At 51.0% G+C, this 18,662-nt stretch overlaps 1 protein-coding gene across 1 annotated transcript in view; it reads left to right on the top strand.

The window, feature by feature from the left end:
- LOC138357610 (serine-rich adhesin for platelets-like) overlaps positions 1 to 18,662 on the top strand; it is a 159,563-nt gene that overhangs the window by 110,379 nt on the left and 30,522 nt on the right. Inside the window, 3 exon segments of the mRNA XM_069314602.1 lie at positions 517 to 643; positions 16,289 to 16,370; positions 16,373 to 16,432. Coding sequence (XP_069170703.1) covers positions 517 to 643; positions 16,289 to 16,370; positions 16,373 to 16,432 — 269 coding nt within the window.

Genomic DNA, 18,662 nt, shown 5'->3' with positions numbered 1-18,662 from the left:
CTAACATGTAAATACAGTAAGTGTACGAGAGCAAGGTAGCCACTGTACCTAACATGTAAATACAGTAAGTGTATAAGAGCAAGGTAACCACTGTAACTAACATGTAAATACAGTAAGTGTACGAGAGCAAGGTAACCACTGTAACTAACATGTAAATACAGTAAGTGTACGAGAGCAAGGTAACCACTGTAACTAACATGTAAATACAGTAAGTGTACGAGAGCAAGGTAGCCACTGTACCTAACATGTTAATATGTGTGCTTACTTATCAGTGTCAACAGTGGAGTGAGATGTAGCTCTATATGAGTGATAGTGAGCACGTGATAAACAGTTTATATGCCATCTTAAAATACAGGTGAACCTGATGAAACACTTGAGGAAAGATATCTAGAGGGACTTAAAGGTGTTTTATTCCTTTACTTGCCTTATATATTTGTTGAATTTGTCTTTGTGTTTTCTTTATTTTTTGTTCTGCTTGTGATTGGTTCACATAACTGAGATAGTTGTTGTTTTAAGATTGTGAGATGTGCTACACTACGGCTGGCAACGAGCTCACCCGCATAACAGTCATCAACACGGAGGGAGAGACAGTCTATGAGCATTTAGTGAAGCCTGAAAACCCAATTATTGATTACAATACCAGGTAAATCTTTTTGTCTTTCTTACGACTGCCTTTGTCTTGGCCCTCAGCAGTCCTAAACTTTATTCCCATGTCCCTATATTGTATGCATTTTCAATAAGCTAGTGTATTTTCTGGGAGGAGCCCCTTCAGCTCCCTGGAGCTATCCAGGCTGATATGAATGTATTAGACCCTGGCATCAGTCAGAGCACATGGAGTTCTAGGCCTACCAGGGACCACAAGCTAGAACCTGGCCCCCTCAGAGAGGCATGAGGAGCAATGGCCTATAAAAACCCCACGTGTGGTTAGAGACATTCTATGTCTGCCATCGACCAGGTCAGGCGCCCAGAAAGGTAAGCGCCCCAAAACAAACCCTTATTCTGGTTCAGAAATTACCACTGAAAGCTGAACTAGTGGACAGAACTCCCCAAATGAAAATGAGCAAACGAGCATGATGTCACCGCACCGCTGTCTGCGCAGCTCCCCCTCCCCGGGAGGGGGAAGGGGGTGCCCCAAACCCCCGCACCGGCTATCCACACCCCAGTTCTGAGGCTGATGTGAGGCTGGCAAGGTTGTGCAAATCTGGCTCCCGATTTCTAGTCCTGTGCCTTGTGGTGTGGTGCTGTCCTTGGTGGAGAGCGTGCAAGGAGTATACGGTGGTGCCTCGATTAACAAATTTAATCCGTTCTGGCACCGAGCTCGTCATGTGAAACGCTCGTCTTGCGAAACAACAACACCGTCGTCGGAGGTGTCCGAGAACTAGCAGGAAAGCTAGGAAGCACCATATGGTTTGCTCGTTAATCTAGCGAAAGCTCGTCAATCGAGACAAATTTTCTGCGAGTGGCTCGCTCGTTACTCAAACTGCTCATAACTGGAGTCGCTCGTCACTCGAGGTTCCAATGTATTCACAATTACTCGGGCTGCATGTGCCTAGGGTTACTCTCTCTAGGTGCCCAGTAAGTACTGCCCTTGGGGCTTGGGGGCCATCTTCCACAAGTCACCTTGGGGGCTACCTCCGCAAGGTCTTTTGCTGCTTTGTGATTGGACGCCCTTGGAGTCAGCTGGGGGTGTTCCATTCACCCCTATTTGCCTCTGGGTAGCGGGTAGTATTCGTCACTGGTTGGGGTGCAGGGTACAGTGCAGCTAGTTGTCACCTCTCATAGCTGCCGGCTCTGTTCTGCCTGGCTACGTTGTCCTCTTACGGGATCTTTTATTTTTGTTTACTTGCCTAGTGGATGGTTCTCCCCCTTGATTTTGGTCTCACCTTATTGTATCTTGGTGGTCCCCTGCTAGGCCCCCTGTGAGTGTACATGTCCCAGGGGGGAGGGGGCAGCCTTAAACGTTTTGTTAGTAATTTTGGGCGCCATGTTAGCAGTACCGCAGTGCCCTGCCTGGGCTTCCCTTAGAGCGAGTTCCATCTAAGAGTCTCCATTCTCTCCAGGTGACCTTCATCGTTTCTGCCTCCATCATGCTGCCTGCTGGGTCGGTGACACCTTCGACCCGGAGTCCTGCGAGTTTGTTGCTTGTTTGTGACTCGGTACACCCAGTCAACTGATGACACTTTCCGGGTGCAGGCAGCTCAAACGTTGCATGCGTGTTTTAAGTTGCTGCAGCATGCTAGGTTGGTTGCTGTCCTGGAAACCCCGAGGCTGCCCCTTATTGGTTATAGGGACTCGGACTTGGGGGTGTTAGTCGCTTCAACTTTGGTTCAGTCCGCGTCCCTTAATCCTTCCTCTGCTGTGGTTCGTTATGGTCCTCCCTTCCCTGCTTCCAGCTCCAAAGCGTCTGAGGGTTTCGGAGTCGGGGCAGGGTTTAGTTGGTTTTGAGACTCGGGCGGTCTCGTGAGATGCCCTTTCCGGGGTGACGACGAAGGCATTCGGGCCGGTTCCTCCTGCCGAAGCGTTTAGATCTGACCAGTGGGCCCCCTTCCTTCCTTCCTGCTTTTCCAGCTGCTCTGGCTTCTTCTTTTAGGCTAGGACTTTGGGGGATGGCTCGGCCCCAGGTCCTGGGACTGGAGAGGGGTTGACTCGGGGGCCCTTAGGCCTCCCCCGGGACTGGAGAGGGGTTGACTCGGGGGCCCTTAGGCCTCGTTGGACCCCGCTTGGGTTTTTGTACCCTCTGACCAGGCCTTGCTGTTACAAGGAAAGGTGTTTTCCTTGATGTCATGGTTTTCCATCGGTGTCAGCCCCTTCCCGGGTTCAGTTCCGTGTCCCTTCGGGTCCATCGGTCCCGTCCATCCAGAGGTTTTCGGCTTCCCGCATCCTGCCTCATGAGGTGCGGGACGCCATTGGGGCTTACCTCATGTGCAACCCAGATTACACCTCCTTAATGAATCCATCTTCATTCAGGTTTGAAACTTCATTTCCTTACTGGGTTCATTATGAGATTCCGGAGTCGTCCTGGCTAGTGGAATGTCCGGTTTTTCATTGGAGGCTTGGCATATATTCTGTCGGTCCCGCATGATTGAGTGGCATGAGACTCTGACAGTGGTCCAAGTTTACCTGGGAGGCGAGTTTGATCACCTCGATGCATGCTCGTTTGCCCTTGCCCTTCCTCGGGATGTCGGCATCGTGCAGGCTCCCACCCTTTCAGCTGCACTGGCTGCTGAGAATTTGCACGCTTGTGGCCTGTTGGCTCTGGTCTTGCAATTCTTTTTCCTCCTGGTGCTATTCTTGGATTGGCTTGAGGAGGATGTGGACCCCAAGGCACCTGGGTCTGGTGCCTTGGTCTCAGCGGCATGTGTGTGATCTGCCTTGTTGAAGCTGTTTGCGCTGATCCTGCGGGATTTGGTGTCTCTGTTTTCTGGGGGGAGCCTTGTCGGCTCCCCGGAGCTATCCAGGCTGAATGGATATGTATAACTTTCTGGCATCAGTCAAAGTGCTTGGAGTTCTTGCCTACCAGGACCACGAGCCAGAACCTGGCCCCCTCAGAGAGGCACGAGGAGCAATGGCCTATAGAAACCCCCTTGTGATTGGGAGCATTCTATGTCTGCCATCGACCGGGACAGGCACCCAGAAAGGTAGGCTCCCCAAAACAAACCCCCTATTCTGGTGAAATTATTGCTACCGAAAGCCGAACAAGTGGACAGAACTCCCCAAACAAAATTATCAAACTAGCATGACGTCATCACGTCGCCGCACCCCCGTCTGTGCAACCCCCCCCCCCTCCTTCTCCGAGAGGGGGAAGGGGGAGCCCCAGACCCTCCACGCTGGCGATCCAACTGGCAGTTCTTGGCTGATGGGATTACTGGCTGGTCGAGTGCCTCTGGCTCCGGTTTTTGTTTCAGTTCTGTGCCTTGTGGTGTGGACTGTCTCTACCGGTGGGGTGTGAGCCAGGAGTAAGATTCCACGGTACTCGGGCTGCATGCGCCTAGGGGCTATCTTCCCTAGGTGCCCTGTAAGTACTGCCCTTGGGGCTTGGGGCTACCTTCCACAAGTCGCCTTGGATTCTACCTCCGCTGTGTCCTTTACTGCTTGGTACTGGGCCACCCTTGGAGTCGGCTGGGGTTTTGTTGCCCTGGTTTGTCTCTGGGTAGGTGGTAGTTTTCGTCACTGGTAGGGGCGCGGGGTACTGCACAGCTAGTTTTTCACTATTAACAGCGGCCGGCTCTGTTCCGCCTGGGTACGTTGTCCTCTTTCGGGGTTTTTCTTTTGTTTTTGTTTTTGCCTGGAGGGGGGTCTGCCTTTACTATGGTCCCCCTTTCCTGTTCTAGGTGATTTTCTTTCGAATGCGTCTGTTGGTGGTACTCCCCGCTTGGCCCCCGTGAGTGGACATGTCCCGGGGGTTCAGCTTTAGCAGTTTGTTGGTAGTTTTGGGCACCGGTTCGCGGTACCCTGCCTGGGCTTCCCTTAGCGTGTACCAAAGGCTAAGGGCCCTGGGAAACCCCACGGGGGCTCCGTGGTCCTCTAGGTGTGTCCCCGGAGTCCCCCTCGCGTCCTGTGAGTTTGACGGTTGATCTGTCCCCTTGTCTCAGGGTGACACTCACCGGTTGTGCCTCCGCCATGCTGCCTGTTGGGTCCTTGTTCTTGTGACCCGGAGTCGTCCGATGATTGTTGTCGGTACGCGTTCTCCTTCACCCAGGCCACTGGTCTTGATAATCGGGTGCAGGCGGCTGCTGGATGTAGGTTGCTGCAACGCTCTTGGTTGTTTGCGGCCCCAGATGCCCCGAGGCTGCCCCGTTTTGGTGGTTGGGGTCTGGACTTGGGGGTGGGGGTCGTTTCGACTCTGGTTCCTTCCGCTTCTTGTTCTTCCCCTTCTGTTCTACACACTCCTCCCTTGCTTCCTGCTCCGAACCATAGGCGGGTTTCGGGGTTGGGGCGGGGTCTGGTTGGGTTGAGACTCGGGCGGTCTCGGGGGTTTCCTCTTCCGGGGTGGCGGCAGAGGCATTCAAGTCGGTTCCTCCAGCCGTGCCGTATGAGTCCTGACCAGTGGGGCTCCCTTCCTTAGTGTTTGCACGGCTGCCCCGGCTTTTCCTTGTTAAGCTGGGGCTTTGGGGGTGCGGCTCGGCTTGGGTCATGCCGTAGAGGTTCCTGGGGTTAGGGAGGGGTTGCCTGGGGGCCTCGCCCCATTTGGCCCCTCTTGGGTCTTTGTACCTTGGTGTGGGGCTGGCAGTTCCTCAGTGGGATTGTTCCTTCCCTCTGTGTTCCTGTTGTTTTCGGTATACCCCTCCCTGGGTTCGGTTCCGTGTTCCTTTGGGTTCGTCGGTTCCGTCGTTCATGGGGGTGTGTTTCACCCCCTTTTCCTTACCCCTTTTCGCTCTTATGTCGCAATGCTGTTCAAAAAAAAAAAAAAAAGTGTTCAGGTAAGGTACATCCATACAAGGTGTGAAACAAACATTGATGGATTTCTATATTGACCTAGTACATAGTGCCTAAACCGCTTTGTATCGTTGTCCTGCATGTTCCTTGGTCAGGGGTGCTTGTCATGGTTCTCGTTGGTTCGCGAGTCTCTTCGTACCTTCCAATATTATTGGAACGTCTGTTGATTTTCGATGTGGTTTCCCTCGGGTCTTTTGTCGGCCTTGTTGGTTCCCTTCCATCATCTATTTTCTTTTGCTTCGTTTCGCCCTTGTTTTGTTTTCGCGTCGTCTCTACTTCCAGTTTCGGCGTTCTTTGTCTTCGTTCCGCATGCCTTCCTGGTGTTTGTACGATGTCTGTACATTGTGTGTAAGATTTGTGTGTCCGCCTGGTGTACGAGCCACGCCTCCCGGTGGACGGGTGGTGCGTTTCGTACCTCGTGTGCTGGGGCCGCGGTGTGGCGTTTGTTTACGGGCGGTATGCTCGTGTGTTCGCGTCGTTTCTCATGGTTTTCTATGGCTTCTGCTCGTTTCTCCCTCCAGTCGTGGCCCTCTGGATGCTGAGGGTGTTCTGGATTTATATCTGGGGGTGTCACTTTGTTCTTCCTCTGCTTCTTGATGTGGGATGGATTGGCGTGGCGCCGCCTCACCCTCTGTACTGCTTCGTCTTCTGCAGGGCGCGCGCCTCTGGCCGTATTTCTCCTTTGACTTCGCATTTTATTCAGGTAACGGTACATACTATGCCTACTGCCTCGAGTATGCATGGCTTTCGGGCACACCTTTAGCGCTGCTCCTAGTATGTTACTTGGCTCGCCTGTGTTGTGGTATGGTTGTGTGTCTGCTCTGCAGGTGAGGTTGTCATGTCTGGCGCTTCTGTTGGCCTAGTGCTGGTTCTCACTTTTGGTGGGGTGCTTGCCTAGTTGTGCTTGCGGGGGTTGAGCTCTGGCTCTTGGGCCCCTCCTCTTCTGTCAGTTGACAGTTGTGCAGTTTCCTGAGCCTTCTGGGCTCTGTCTTCACGTTTGCTCCTGTGGGTGGCGTCTGCCTCCTCCACATGGCTTTTTGGTGCTTTTTGCTTCCTTTCCCTCTGACATTAATCACGTTCTTTTTAGTGTCTGTGGCTCCTTTGGGTGCTCACTACCTCCTGTGTCCCTTGCGCGTGCAAACATATGGACAGAAGTACAGTGGACCTGCGGAGGGCCTATTGGCCCATGCGAGGCAGCTACTGTTTCTTACTATCCATTCCCACAAACATACATGTCCAACCCGCCCGTGCACCAATCGTGGGGCCCCACCACCACGGTACGTGGTAATTGGTTCCGCGCATCACCGGGCCTGTTACCGTGCCTGTCATTCCTCCGGTCTTTCCTGATTCTGCACTTATCCCTTTTATGCCCGTTGTTTCGTGCTCACAATGTGCCACAAGGGTGGCTTGTGCCACTATCCCAGTTTCTATTGTTTCGTGGGGATTGGTCAATAAACACAAACACTAAGGAACTACTTATCTTTTGTTGCGTATTCTTATAGACTCTGTGGGTTGGTGGTGTTGTCGTCGTTGATCCTTCTCTACGGACAACCCAACCCACAACTCGGTAGAGTGTTTATACTAGGAGATCACCCTTGCACTTCTGGCTCTTGGAGAGGGGCTCAACGTCACACGTTTAGGGGATGCGGCTCCAACACTTAGCCTCGTTGTCACGTGCACACACACCCACTCGAGCCGCTGTGACTCCCCACTCTCTCCTTATGAGATCTGATCTCCTCAATCCCCTATGACTTACTAGTATTACCTCTTACCCTGCCCACAGCAGTGGTTCCTGGTTCTTTCTCTCTCTCTCTCTTCTTCTGTACTATTTCATGGGAAGCCTCACTAGGACAAGGGCAAACACCAGCAAATTGTGATACATTTACTGGACAAAGCACATACACGATACATACACACATATAACAATAATGAATCCTATACTCTATAATATTACAATCAGGTTGCACTCCAACACCATCAGAACTCTATTATCAGCTTATCAAGTGGTATCCTATCTCCTGGTTCACCACCTGATACTATCAACCTCCTCAAGTTGATCAAGTCTACATACGCTGTTACACCATCAGCAAGATAATATATATATAGAAAATCAGCATTTGAATGCAATAACATATATCAGTATAAATGTTCATTGATACACAACAATGATCAATCGATCACTGTCAGTCCTGGAATGCATACATCTGTAGGTAATCCAGCCTACGACTGTAACTCTAAACTTCAGTATAAAACACTCCTTGACATCAGAATACCAACAATCACCCACCTCTCACTGCGTCTTGCACGCTACTGACAATCAAACACTATCAACTCCCTACAAGTAATCCACCAGTACTTCCCTTCCACCTCTGGAAGTTCACTACCCTAATATCTTTAGGTTCTTCCGGGCTTCACTACCAGGATCCTCTGCAGCTTCTCCAGGCTGCTATCATGAAGTTTCCTTGAGTAACTACGGTGCTTCACCCTTCTGCTAGGTTCCTCCACAGCTCTCTTGGCTGCTACACCACCTCTACAGAAGCACGTGACACTCCTCTTCACTGCTTCTCCTCACAGCTCGAGGTCCTCTGCTTCACTACCTTGGAGTCTCATCAATTACTTCATCTAGGCTGGCTTCGAAGTTCTCAGCAACTTCTTCCCCAAAGACAAACCTGCAACCCATCGACACTCCAATAAAACGTTCCCCTTTAACACATAAACAAAAATAACCACACAATATGCTTGCCTCAAACCTCTATCTGTTCTCTACATACAGTGAGAGTGTACTCCCCCGTTTTGGGCGGGTCCATACTCCACCTCGCCCGGCGGCGGTCCTCACTCGCTGGGAGGGTCTTCCTCCGTCAGGAGCCGGGCTCCCTCAGTCGTCCGTCAGAGCTCAGAGGGAACGGACGTCGCTCCGTGCTCCTCCCTCTTCACTCTCCTATTTCAGGCCTTCTGCCTTATTAAAACATGTCTAACTTATAAATAAACATCGCTACTGTCGCTGGGCACACGACCAACTACGAGCAATCACTATGAACTGGCGTATATCGTGCTTACCACAGATTAACTGATCGAGGGCGCTTTCCCTCTGACGGCGTCTGGTCAGGGCGCTCCACACAGCCCACGAAAATGCCTCTGAGCAGCTTATTAAACTCTCCTCGCCGTCCAAGACTTGACACCACAACGTTCTCAGCTCAATTCCACAGCTGGCACGTCTGCACACTTCTCTTCTCTTAGAGATATATCACTAGGGGTTCCCTTCTGACGGGAGCTCAACGGAGCGCAGCTTTCCCCTGCGATGTCTGGCACTCAAGTGAGGTCAAGGTCCTCCGGAAGCGAGCCTCACGCCTCCAGCAAAATGTCCACATCTCCTCGCCAGTCATTTATCTGTTTTCTCCTTCATTGCCCATAATCTCAAACTGTTATACATATCCAAACAACTATTTTACATATGGGTTATTACCTCAATATTTGCTAGACCTTCTAATCAGGTCAGGCTTGATGAATAACTCTCAAGGAGGGAGACTCGTTTCTCCTGCAGGCTGAGATCATAACAGTATACAGTAGTTGCGGGTGATATTTTGGCGGGCAATGGTGCGGGTTGGGCGCTCTGAGTGTCGGTACGGTGTCTCGCATGTCTGTTCTAGACCACACTTGCAGGTAGTCTAGTTATTCTTCGCTACTCTGCTGGTTATATGCTTGGGCGCCGCCTCACAGTTCTCCACAGGTTGGCAGGACCTTTCCTTGGACGTATGGAACGGTTTGAGTTCCATCGTTGGTACTTTGTAGAGCTTTGCTTCTCTAGTTAGGCTCATGCGTTTGGAGCGAGTATCTTCTTGGGATACTCTACTCACTCCGCCACCCTTGTTCACTGTTCCATCCTTGTTTACTCTTCCACGCTTGGCGGGATTGCGTCGATGGCTCCTGACCGGGGTGTTTGGTGTGGTGTTTGGTCACCTTGCTTGTGTCTTCAGTGCCTGTTTTGTCCATCTTTTGTTCTTTGTTGTCCTGTGGGGCTCTGCCCCGCATTTCGGTGCTTTTGTTTTCGTTGTCGACCCCTGGGTCTTTTCCCTGTCTGGACACTTTCCTTGCCTATCTTCGGTGCCTGACTGCACCCTACTGTCCGTAAGGTCCCTCAGGTATGTACGCGCTCCTCTACACATTTTGTGGTTGGTCGTGTGCGTTAATTCCCGGCCACTCCTTGGGCCGTATTCATGGTTTTCCTTATCTATTTCCGTTTTTCCTCCCCCATGCTACACTTTTTTGTGTATCTGGGTCAGTGCTTCTTGATTATCCTGTTTGGTGCTCCTGTACTCACCTAATTGTGCTTGCGGGGGTTGAGCTTTGGCTCTTTGGTCCCGCCTCTCAACTGTCAATCAACTGGTGTACAGATTCCTGAGCCTACTGGGCTCTATCATATCTACATTTGAAACTGTGTATGGAGTCAGCCTCCACCACATCACTTCCTAGTGCATTCCATTTATTATTTATTGGACTTTTCGGTCTGCCGCTCCTGCCTTCCTGGTTCCTTTTCTTGGAACCGGGTTTGCTGGGTTCTGGTCCTGGTTTCAGTTTTTCTTTGTTCCTTTTCCAGACCTGGTGTGTTTGCTTTCCTGTGGTTCTCGTCCTCGGTAGTTCTCCTCTTGGATGCCTCGGGAATGTGTGTATCATTCTTCCCTGCTGGAGCTGGTTCTGTTTCTCCTTTGGGTTGCGGGGTCGCTGTTTTTAGATTCGCGTTTTGCGCTTTCGATCGTGGTGTTCGTTTCTCGTCATTTGTGTCGGCACAGGTGGGTTCGTTATTGGTCTCCCACCTGCGTGTTTCGTCTCGGGGGCGGTGTGTGGTTTTCCTGTCACTGCGAAGGGTCCTTCGGTCTTTGATAGGGTTGGTTTGTCTTCCCTTCGGGGTTGTTCTGGGACCCTTGTCTGGGATTGTCCTGTCACCTCATGTTGGGTGGTGCTGGCAGAGCCGCTCCTGCTCGCGTTCAGTGTTGTGGTTCCTTCTGCTCATTCCACATGCTGTCCTGGGCGTTGTTCCCCTCTGGCCTGCTCTTGAGTTTTGGGGCCGTCCTGGTCGTTGGCCTGGGTGGTCTTTTTCTTCTTGTTTTGGTCTTTGTTTTGTCTCTGGTTTTGGTTGTTCAGTTAGGACGTGTGGTATCCGCCTCCCGGTTCCTTCCCTGTTTTACTTATCTTTGGTGAGGTAGCTCCGGGGAGCCGACGGGGCTTCCCCCAGAAAACCAGCGTTGAATGTAATGAAACGCCATTTTCTGGGTGAGTCCCAGAGGCTCCCCGGCATCCCTCCCTCCCTCCATCCGGTCGGCGGCGTTTTTCGCGTATTTTGACATCCAGCCTAAGAACTGCCAGTTGGATCGCCGGCATGGAGGGTCTGGGGCTCGCCCTTCCCCCTCTTGGGAAGGGAGGGGTTGCGCAGACGGTGGCGCGGCGACGTGATGCCGTCATGCTAGTTTGATAATTTTGTTTGGCGAGTTCTGTCCACTTGTTCGGCTTTCGGTAGCAATAATTTCACCAGAATAGGGGGTTTGTTTTGGGGCGCCTACCTTTCTGGGTGCCTGTCCCAGTCGATGGCAGACATAGAATGTTCCCAATCACAAGGGGGTTTCTATAGGCCATTGCTCCTCATGCCTCTCTGAGGGGGCCAGGTTCTGGCTCGTGGTCCTCGGTAGGCAAGAACTCCTAGCACTTTGACTGATGCCAGAAAGTTATACGTATCCATTTAGCTTGGATAACTCCGGGGAGCCTCCGGGACTCACCCAGAAAATGGCGTTTCATTACATTCAACGCTGGTTTTTTTGCTTGTAGTCTCATGTCTCGGTGCACGCAAGCGGTGCTCGCAACCCCCTTAGAATCTACTTGGGCCCTGGCTCTTCGGTTTTCGTTGCTTTTTTGTCCTTTGCTGTTTGTGGATTCTGCGGTGGTGTAGTATTTGCAGGCAGCTTCTTCTATTTGCTGTCCCATGTTGGACTTGTTGGTTCTCCCGGGGGTTGGGGGGGGGGTCTTCCATGAAGGGTCATGCCAGGGCTTGTGGTTCCTCCTGATAATTCCTGGGGTAGGCCAATGGCGCCAGTTTCGGTGCTGCCCTCGGACCTGACTTCGTCTGGTTGGTGTCCCATTGACGGGGCGATGGGGGAAGGCTCGTACTGTGCGCTCAAGCCTGGTCTCACGATTTGTGAGCTTTTCGGGTCGTTTCCGATGGTTTGCAATGGTGTTGGCCTCGCCTCTTTTGGGGGTTTCGGGGCTGGCGGGGCAGACCTCTCCTCCTGCGCTCTGTCAAGTCGTCTCGGAGTGGGTGCTCTTGGGCATGGTCGAAACGATGACGTCCCTCAAGTGGGTTTCCTGTCTGTTTCCAGTCCTGAAACGGGACTGTGCAGATCTGAGATTCATTCTTGACTTGCCCTGTCTAAACCCCTGGGTCTATTGCCTCTTCTTTTGGATGATTACTCTGTCCCAGTTTTGGCTTCTCTTGGAGCTGGGCACTTGATGATGACCCTGGACCTCCAGGATGCATATTGTCACGTCCTGATTCACGTGGGTTTTAGGGTCTGGCTAGGTTTTGTTGTGGGACGTCAGGGTTACTGCTTTCATTGCATTCCTTTCGGCTTGAATCTGGCACTTCGCGTGTTCACACGCCTTACCCAGGTCGTTGTGGCCCATCTGCATCCTCCGCTTGTCTGCTTGCCAGGGATTTAGTTCTGTCCCAGCTCGCCAGGTTCGAGTTCCTGGTGAACTGGAAGAAGTCCCATCTGATTCCCTCTCAGGTTCGGTCTTGGCTGGATTTTGTGTGGCACTCGGGGACTCACCCAGAGTCGCAGAGTCACAGAAAATGGGGTTTCATTATATTCAATGCTGTTTTTTTTTTTTTATGTTGAGGTGTAACATCCAGAATTATTACATAAATACCACTCCATGTATTTGTCAGCTTAGCTCTGATCTCAACATTCATGTGAGTGTGTGTTGGGTTATTATTTATCTGCCACATTATTGTGACTAATTCTCTGCCTTGCCTTCCATGTTCAGGGTATATATATTGCTCTTTCCTTTCTCTCTTTCTGTGGGGAGCCCCATAGGCTCCCCTGGAGCTATCAGACTGATATATGTTATATTAGTCTGGGGGTTCAGTCACATTGAGTTTTGCATACTGGGAACCACGAGCCAGAACCTGACTCGCTCAGAGAGGCACAGGGAGCAATGGCCAATGTAACTCCACTCTTTGAGAGTATATTCATGTTTGCCAGTGATGGGGTTCTGGGAGTTCTTCTACTCACGAAGCCCGGCCCAAGGCGAGGCTTGACTTGAGAGAGCTTGGTCCACCAGGCTGTTGCTTGGAGCGGCCCGCAGGCCCATATACCTACCACAGCCTGGTTGGTCCAGCACTTTTTTTTAGAAAACAATCTAGTTTTCTCTAGAAGATATTCATGGTTGTTCCGGCAATATTTCTTATGCTCGCTGGGAGGACGTTGAACAACCGCGGACATCTGATGTTTATACAGTTTTCTCTGATTGTTCCTATGGCACCTCTGCTCTTCATTGGTTCTTTTCTGCATTTTCTTCCATATCGTTCACTCCAGTATGTTGTTATTTTACTGCGTAGATTTGGGGCATGGCTCTCCAGTATTTTCCACATGTATATTATTTCGTATCTCTCTTGTCTCCTTTCTAGTGAGTACATTTGGCGAGCTTTGAGACGATTCCAGTAATTTAGGTGCTTTATCGCGTCTGTGCGTGCCGTATACGTTCTCTGTATTCCCTCTATTTCAGCAATCTGTCCTGCTTTGAAGGGGAAAGTGAGTACCGAGCAATACTCAAGATGGGGCAGCACAAGTGATTTGAAAAGTACAACCATTGTGATGGGATCCCTGGATTTGAAAGTTCTCGTAATCCATCCTATCATTTTTCTGGCTGTTGCAATATTTGCTTGGTTATGCTCCATAAACGTTAGGTCATCGGACATCATTATTCCCAAATCTTTGACATGCTGTTTTCCTACTATGAGCAGATTCGATTGTGTTTTGTACCCTGTATTGTGTTTCAGATCCTCATTTTTGCCGTACCTGAGTACAGTACCTGGAATTTATCGCTGTTAAACATCGTGTTATTTTCTGCTGCCCAATCGAAAACTTTGTTAATATCTGCTTGTAGTTTTTGAATGTCTTCAGCAGAGGTAATTTTCATGCTGATTTTTGTGTCATCTGCAAAGGATGACATGAAGCTGTTGCTTGTATTTTTGTCTATATCTGATATGAGAATAAGTAGGCATCCCTATTAGGAGGTAATTTGGTAGGCATCCCCAAATTAGACCAAATAAACTGGTAGAAAATTGCAACCTAAGTCCGAACAGAGCCCAAGAACTCCCGCCAAGAAAAACAATGCAACAAGCAAAATGTCATCTCGTTTGCCGCTGCTCAGTCGCCTCCTTCCCTTTCCAGAAGGGGGGGGGAGGCGAATGAGCAGCTCTGCTCACCAGAGCCGCTGCTTGCCCAACAGTTCGTTGACTGAAGCCGACTGGGGCTGACATTACCTCTGGCCTCAATCTCCTTTCAGGATTTTGCCTTTGGAGTTATGCCTGCTGTGTGGATGGTGCGGTGGCCAGGAGAGAGCTGTATTTCGAGCTGCATGCGCTTAGAGTTCTCATCCCTAGGTGCCCTGTAAGTACTTCCCTTGGAGTCTTAAGGTTATCTTCTCTGGGGTTTTTGGGTTCTCACTCCCGTAGGGGTTGCTGTCGCTTGGCATTGTCCTCGCCCTTTGGGTTAATGGGGGTCTTGGTGCTTTCATTTGGCCCTGAGTAGGGAGTGTTTGTAGTTGGTTGTGGCGCACAGTGCTGAGCAGCTCGTATACCTAGCAGCAGCCGTGTTTCTCTCGTCTCCTGTTGTTGTGTGCTTTCGGGGTTTTGTTTTCATTTCTTTTCGAGTTCTTTCCTGACTGGTGGAGGGCTGCCTGGCTTCTGATTAAGTACACCTAGGTTCCTTTTGGTGGTCCTCCTCTGGGCCCCCGAGGTTGCACGTTTCACAGGGGTCAGTTTGCCCAGTTATTGACAGGGTTTGACCAGCTTTGAAGTACCAGTGCCTGGGCTTCCAGTAGGGACACATTAACCTGCAGGCCCTGGAAAGCCCCATCGGGGCTGGGGTTACTATGGATATGGCTTCACGAGTCCCCCTCTCGCATTATACGAGTTTGAAGGGTGTTCGTATCCCTTGTCTCAGGGTGACAATCATCTGTTTTGCCTCCGTCATGCTGCTTGTTGAGTTAACACACCTTCAACCCAGAGTCATGCAAGACGTGTTCTCCAATTTGCCAATTCTTCTTTGAAAGGTCTTAGGGGTCAAGAAGCTGTCACGTTGCATGGTAGGTTTTTGTTGTTACAACATGCTAGGTTGGTCGCCTGCTCTAATGTCCTGGCGCTGTCCCGTTTTGGACCAACGCCCCCAGACATGGGGGCGTTGGTCGCTTCGGCTTTGGTTCAGCCCGCGCCCTCGAGCCATTCCCTGGTTGGCGTGGTTCTCCCTGCTCCTTTACCCCTGCTGCAGGAGGGAATAAAGAAGCAGACTCCAAAACCCTCAGGAGCTGAAACGCCTGAGGGTTTCGGAGTTTGGGCAGGGTTTAGTTAGGATTGAGACTCGGGCAGCTCTGGGGGTTGCCCCCATTCATTATGATGACAAAGACTTTTGAGCCTGTTCCTCCTGCCGAGGCTTCTGGGTCTTCCCAGCGGATCCCCTTCTTTGCTGCCATTCTTTTGGACTCTGCTTTTTCTTCGAGGGGTGAAGGACGTGGAGGATGACTCTGCCCCGGAGCCTGGAATGGAGGCTACCAGGGCTGGAGGGAAGTCATCTTGGGGCTCTTGGGCCCTGTTCGATCCTGCCTGGGCCTTGGTGCCCTCAGGGCGGGGTTTGCTGTTGTAGGGCTGGGGTTTTCGTATTCCCCCTACCATGTACGAGTTTGATTTGAATTCGTCCCGACCCCCTCCCCAATTAAGGGGGGTATCTAATGAACATTCTGGTTCCTTCCTGGCCATGTGTGGCTTTGGGGTGCCTGTCACGGCCATCTGTCTCTTCTTCGTCTTGAGAACCTGTGGTGCTGCCGCCTCCTGGGTAGCTCCTTCCTTTTACTTATCTATTGGGTAGTTAGCTTCAAGGCGCCGTCAGGGCTTCCAGCAGAAAACCAGCATAGAATGTAATGTAACACCATTTTCTGGGTGAGCTTTGGAGACTCCATGACAACCCTTCCCTCTCTCCCTCCCTTTGGTCAGCGATTTTTCATCATTCAAGAACTGGAGTGGTGGGCTGCCAGCTTCCCCCTTCACATGAAGAGATGCTTGTTTGGTTTCTTTCTATGGGAGTTATTTTGATCTTTTTCAGATGTAAATTGCACAGGTATCCAGACAGTGGTCTGTTTTTGATTCACCTGCCTTTCTGCTCCTTCTCAAGTTGATGGCAATTATGTGTCATCAATGGTGCAGGGAGGTGCAGGAAGTAAATGCTCATAGGCCATTGCTCCCTGCACCTCTCTGAGACGGCCAGGTTCTGGCTCGTAGTCCCCGGTTGCCAGTGGACTCCTGTGACTGATGACCACAAACTAATATAGCATACATTCAGTTCGGATAGCTTCAGGGAGCCTCCGGGGATCCACACAGAACATGGCATTTCATTACTTTCAAAGTAGTTTTTTTTTACACAGTATATTATTTGGTAATTATAGGGACCTATAAGTAAAAAGTAATTTTCTTAAATTTGTAAAGTGAAGAACTTCATAAGACAGAAGTGGTCTTGTGACTCATCAGGAACTTAATGTTAATAATCATCTTAGATTTTGTCCTAATTTTCTATATTTGTTGTTCATTTAGGTTTTCTGGAATTAGTGAGAGTGACATGCAGGATGTGAAGACAACAATAAGAGATGTCCAAGCCGCCTTGCTCACACTCTTCTTCCAGATAAGACTATTCTTCATCGGGCCCACAGTCTCGAGTCCGATTTTCATGCACTCAAGGTAAGGATATGTTCTCTGCTTGAATGTTGTGTGTGGCTCGGTGGTGGATGTCGTCCGTGGTGGATATAGTCCGTAGTGGATGTAGTCCATGGTGGGTGTAGTCAATGGTGGGTGTAGTCAATGGTGGATGTAGTCCATGGTGGGTGTAGACTGTGGTGAGTGTAGTCAATGGTGGATGTAGTCCATGGTGGGTGTAGTCCATGGTGGGTGTAGTCCATGGTGGGTGTAGTCCATGGTGGGTGTAGTCCATGGTGGGTGTAGTCCATGGTGGGTGTAGTCCATGGTGGGTGTAGTCCATGGTGGGTGTAGACCATGGTGGGTGTAGTCCATGGTGGGTGTAGACCATCGTGGGTGTAGACCATGGTGGGTGTAGACCATGGTGGATGTAGACCATGGTGGGTGTAGTCCATGGTGGATGTAGTCCGTGGTGGGTGTAGTCCGTGGTGGGTGTAGTCCATGGTGGGTGTAGTCCATGGTGGATGTAGTCCATAGTGGGTGTAGTCCATGGTGGGTGTAGTCCATGGTGGATGTAGTCCATGGTGGATGTAGTCCATGGTGGGTGTAGACCATGGTGGGTGTAGACCATGGTGGGTGTAGTCCATGGTGGATGTAGTCCATGGTGGATGTAGTCCATGGTGGGTGTAGACTATGGTGGGTGTAGACCATGGTGGGTGTAGACTGTGGTGGATGTAGTATATGGTGGGTGTAGACCATGGTGGGTGAAGACCATGGTGGGTGTAGTCCATGGTGGATGTAGACCATGGTGGATGTAGTTCATGGTGGGTGTAGTCCATGGTGGGTGTAGTCCATGGTGGATGTAGTCGATGGTGGATGTAGTCCATGGTGGGTGTAGACTATGGTGGGTGTAGACCATGGTGGATGTAGTTCATGGTGGAAGTAGTCCATGGTGGGTGTAGACTATGGTGGGTGTAGACCATGGTGGATGTAGTCCATGGTGGATGTAGTCCATGGTGGGTGTAGACCATTTTGGATGTAGTCCATGGTGGGTGTAGTCTATGGTGGATGTAGACCATGGTGGATGTAGTTCATGGTGGGTGTAGACCATGGTGGGTGTAGTCCATGGTGGATGTAGACCATGGTGGGTGTAGTTCATGGTGGGTGTAGACTATGGTATGTGTAGACCATGGTGGGTGTAGTCCATGGTGGATGTAGTCCATGGTGGATGTAGTCCATGGTGGGTGTAGACTATGGTGGGTGTAGACCATGGTGGATGTAGTCCATGGTGGATGTAGTCCATGGTGGGTGTAGACTATGGTGGGTGTAAACCATGGTGGGTGTAGTCCATGGTGGATGTAGTCCATGGTGGGTGTAGACTATGGTGGGTGTAGACCATGGTGGGTGTAGTCCATGGTGGATGTAGTCCATGGTGGATGTAGTCCATGGTGGGTGTAGACTATGGTGGGTGTAGACCATGGTGGATGTAGTCCATGGTGGATGTAGTCCATGGTGGGTGTAGACTATGGTGGGTGTAGACTATGGTGGGTGTAGTCCATGGTGGGTGTAGACTATCGTGGGTGTAGACCATGGTGGGTGTAGTCCATGGTGGATGTAGACCATGGTGGGTGTAGACTGTGGTGGATGTAGTCCATGGTGGGTGTAGTCCATGGTGGGTGTAGACCATGGTCGGTGTAGACCATGGTCGGTGTAGACTGTGGTGGATGTAGTCCATGATGGGTGTAGACCATGGTGGGTGTAGACCATGGTGGGTGTAGACCATGGTGGGTGTAGACCATGGTGGGTGTAGACCGTGGTGGGTGTAGACCATGGTGGGTGTAGACCATGGTGGGTGTAGACCATGGTGGGTGTAGACTGTGGTGGGTGTAGACCATGGTGGGTGTAGACTGTGGTGGGTGTAGACCATGGTGGGTGTAGACCATGGTGGGTGTAGACCATGGTGGGTGTAGACCGTGGTGGATGTAGACTGTGGTGGGTGTAGACCATGGTGGATGTAGACTGTGGTGGGTGTAGACCATGGTGGTTGTAGACCATGGTGGGTGTAGACCATGGTGGGTGTAGACCATGGTGGGAGTAGACCGTGGTGGGTGTAGACCATGGTGGGTGTAGACATGGTGGGTGTAGACCATGGTGGATGTAGTCCATGGTGGGTGTAGACCATGGTGGGTGTAGACCATGGTGGGTGTAGACCACGGTGGGTGTAGGACTATGGTGGGTGTAGACCATGGTGGGTGTAGACCATGGTGGGTGTAGA

This window comes from Procambarus clarkii, chromosome 79 (genome assembly GCF_040958095.1).
Source record: "Procambarus clarkii isolate CNS0578487 chromosome 79, FALCON_Pclarkii_2.0, whole genome shotgun sequence".
NCBI lineage: Eukaryota > Metazoa > Arthropoda > Malacostraca > Decapoda > Cambaridae > Procambarus > Procambarus clarkii.
The sequence above is the reverse complement of the archived record's forward strand: the minus strand, read 5'-3'. Positions and strand labels throughout refer to the sequence as shown.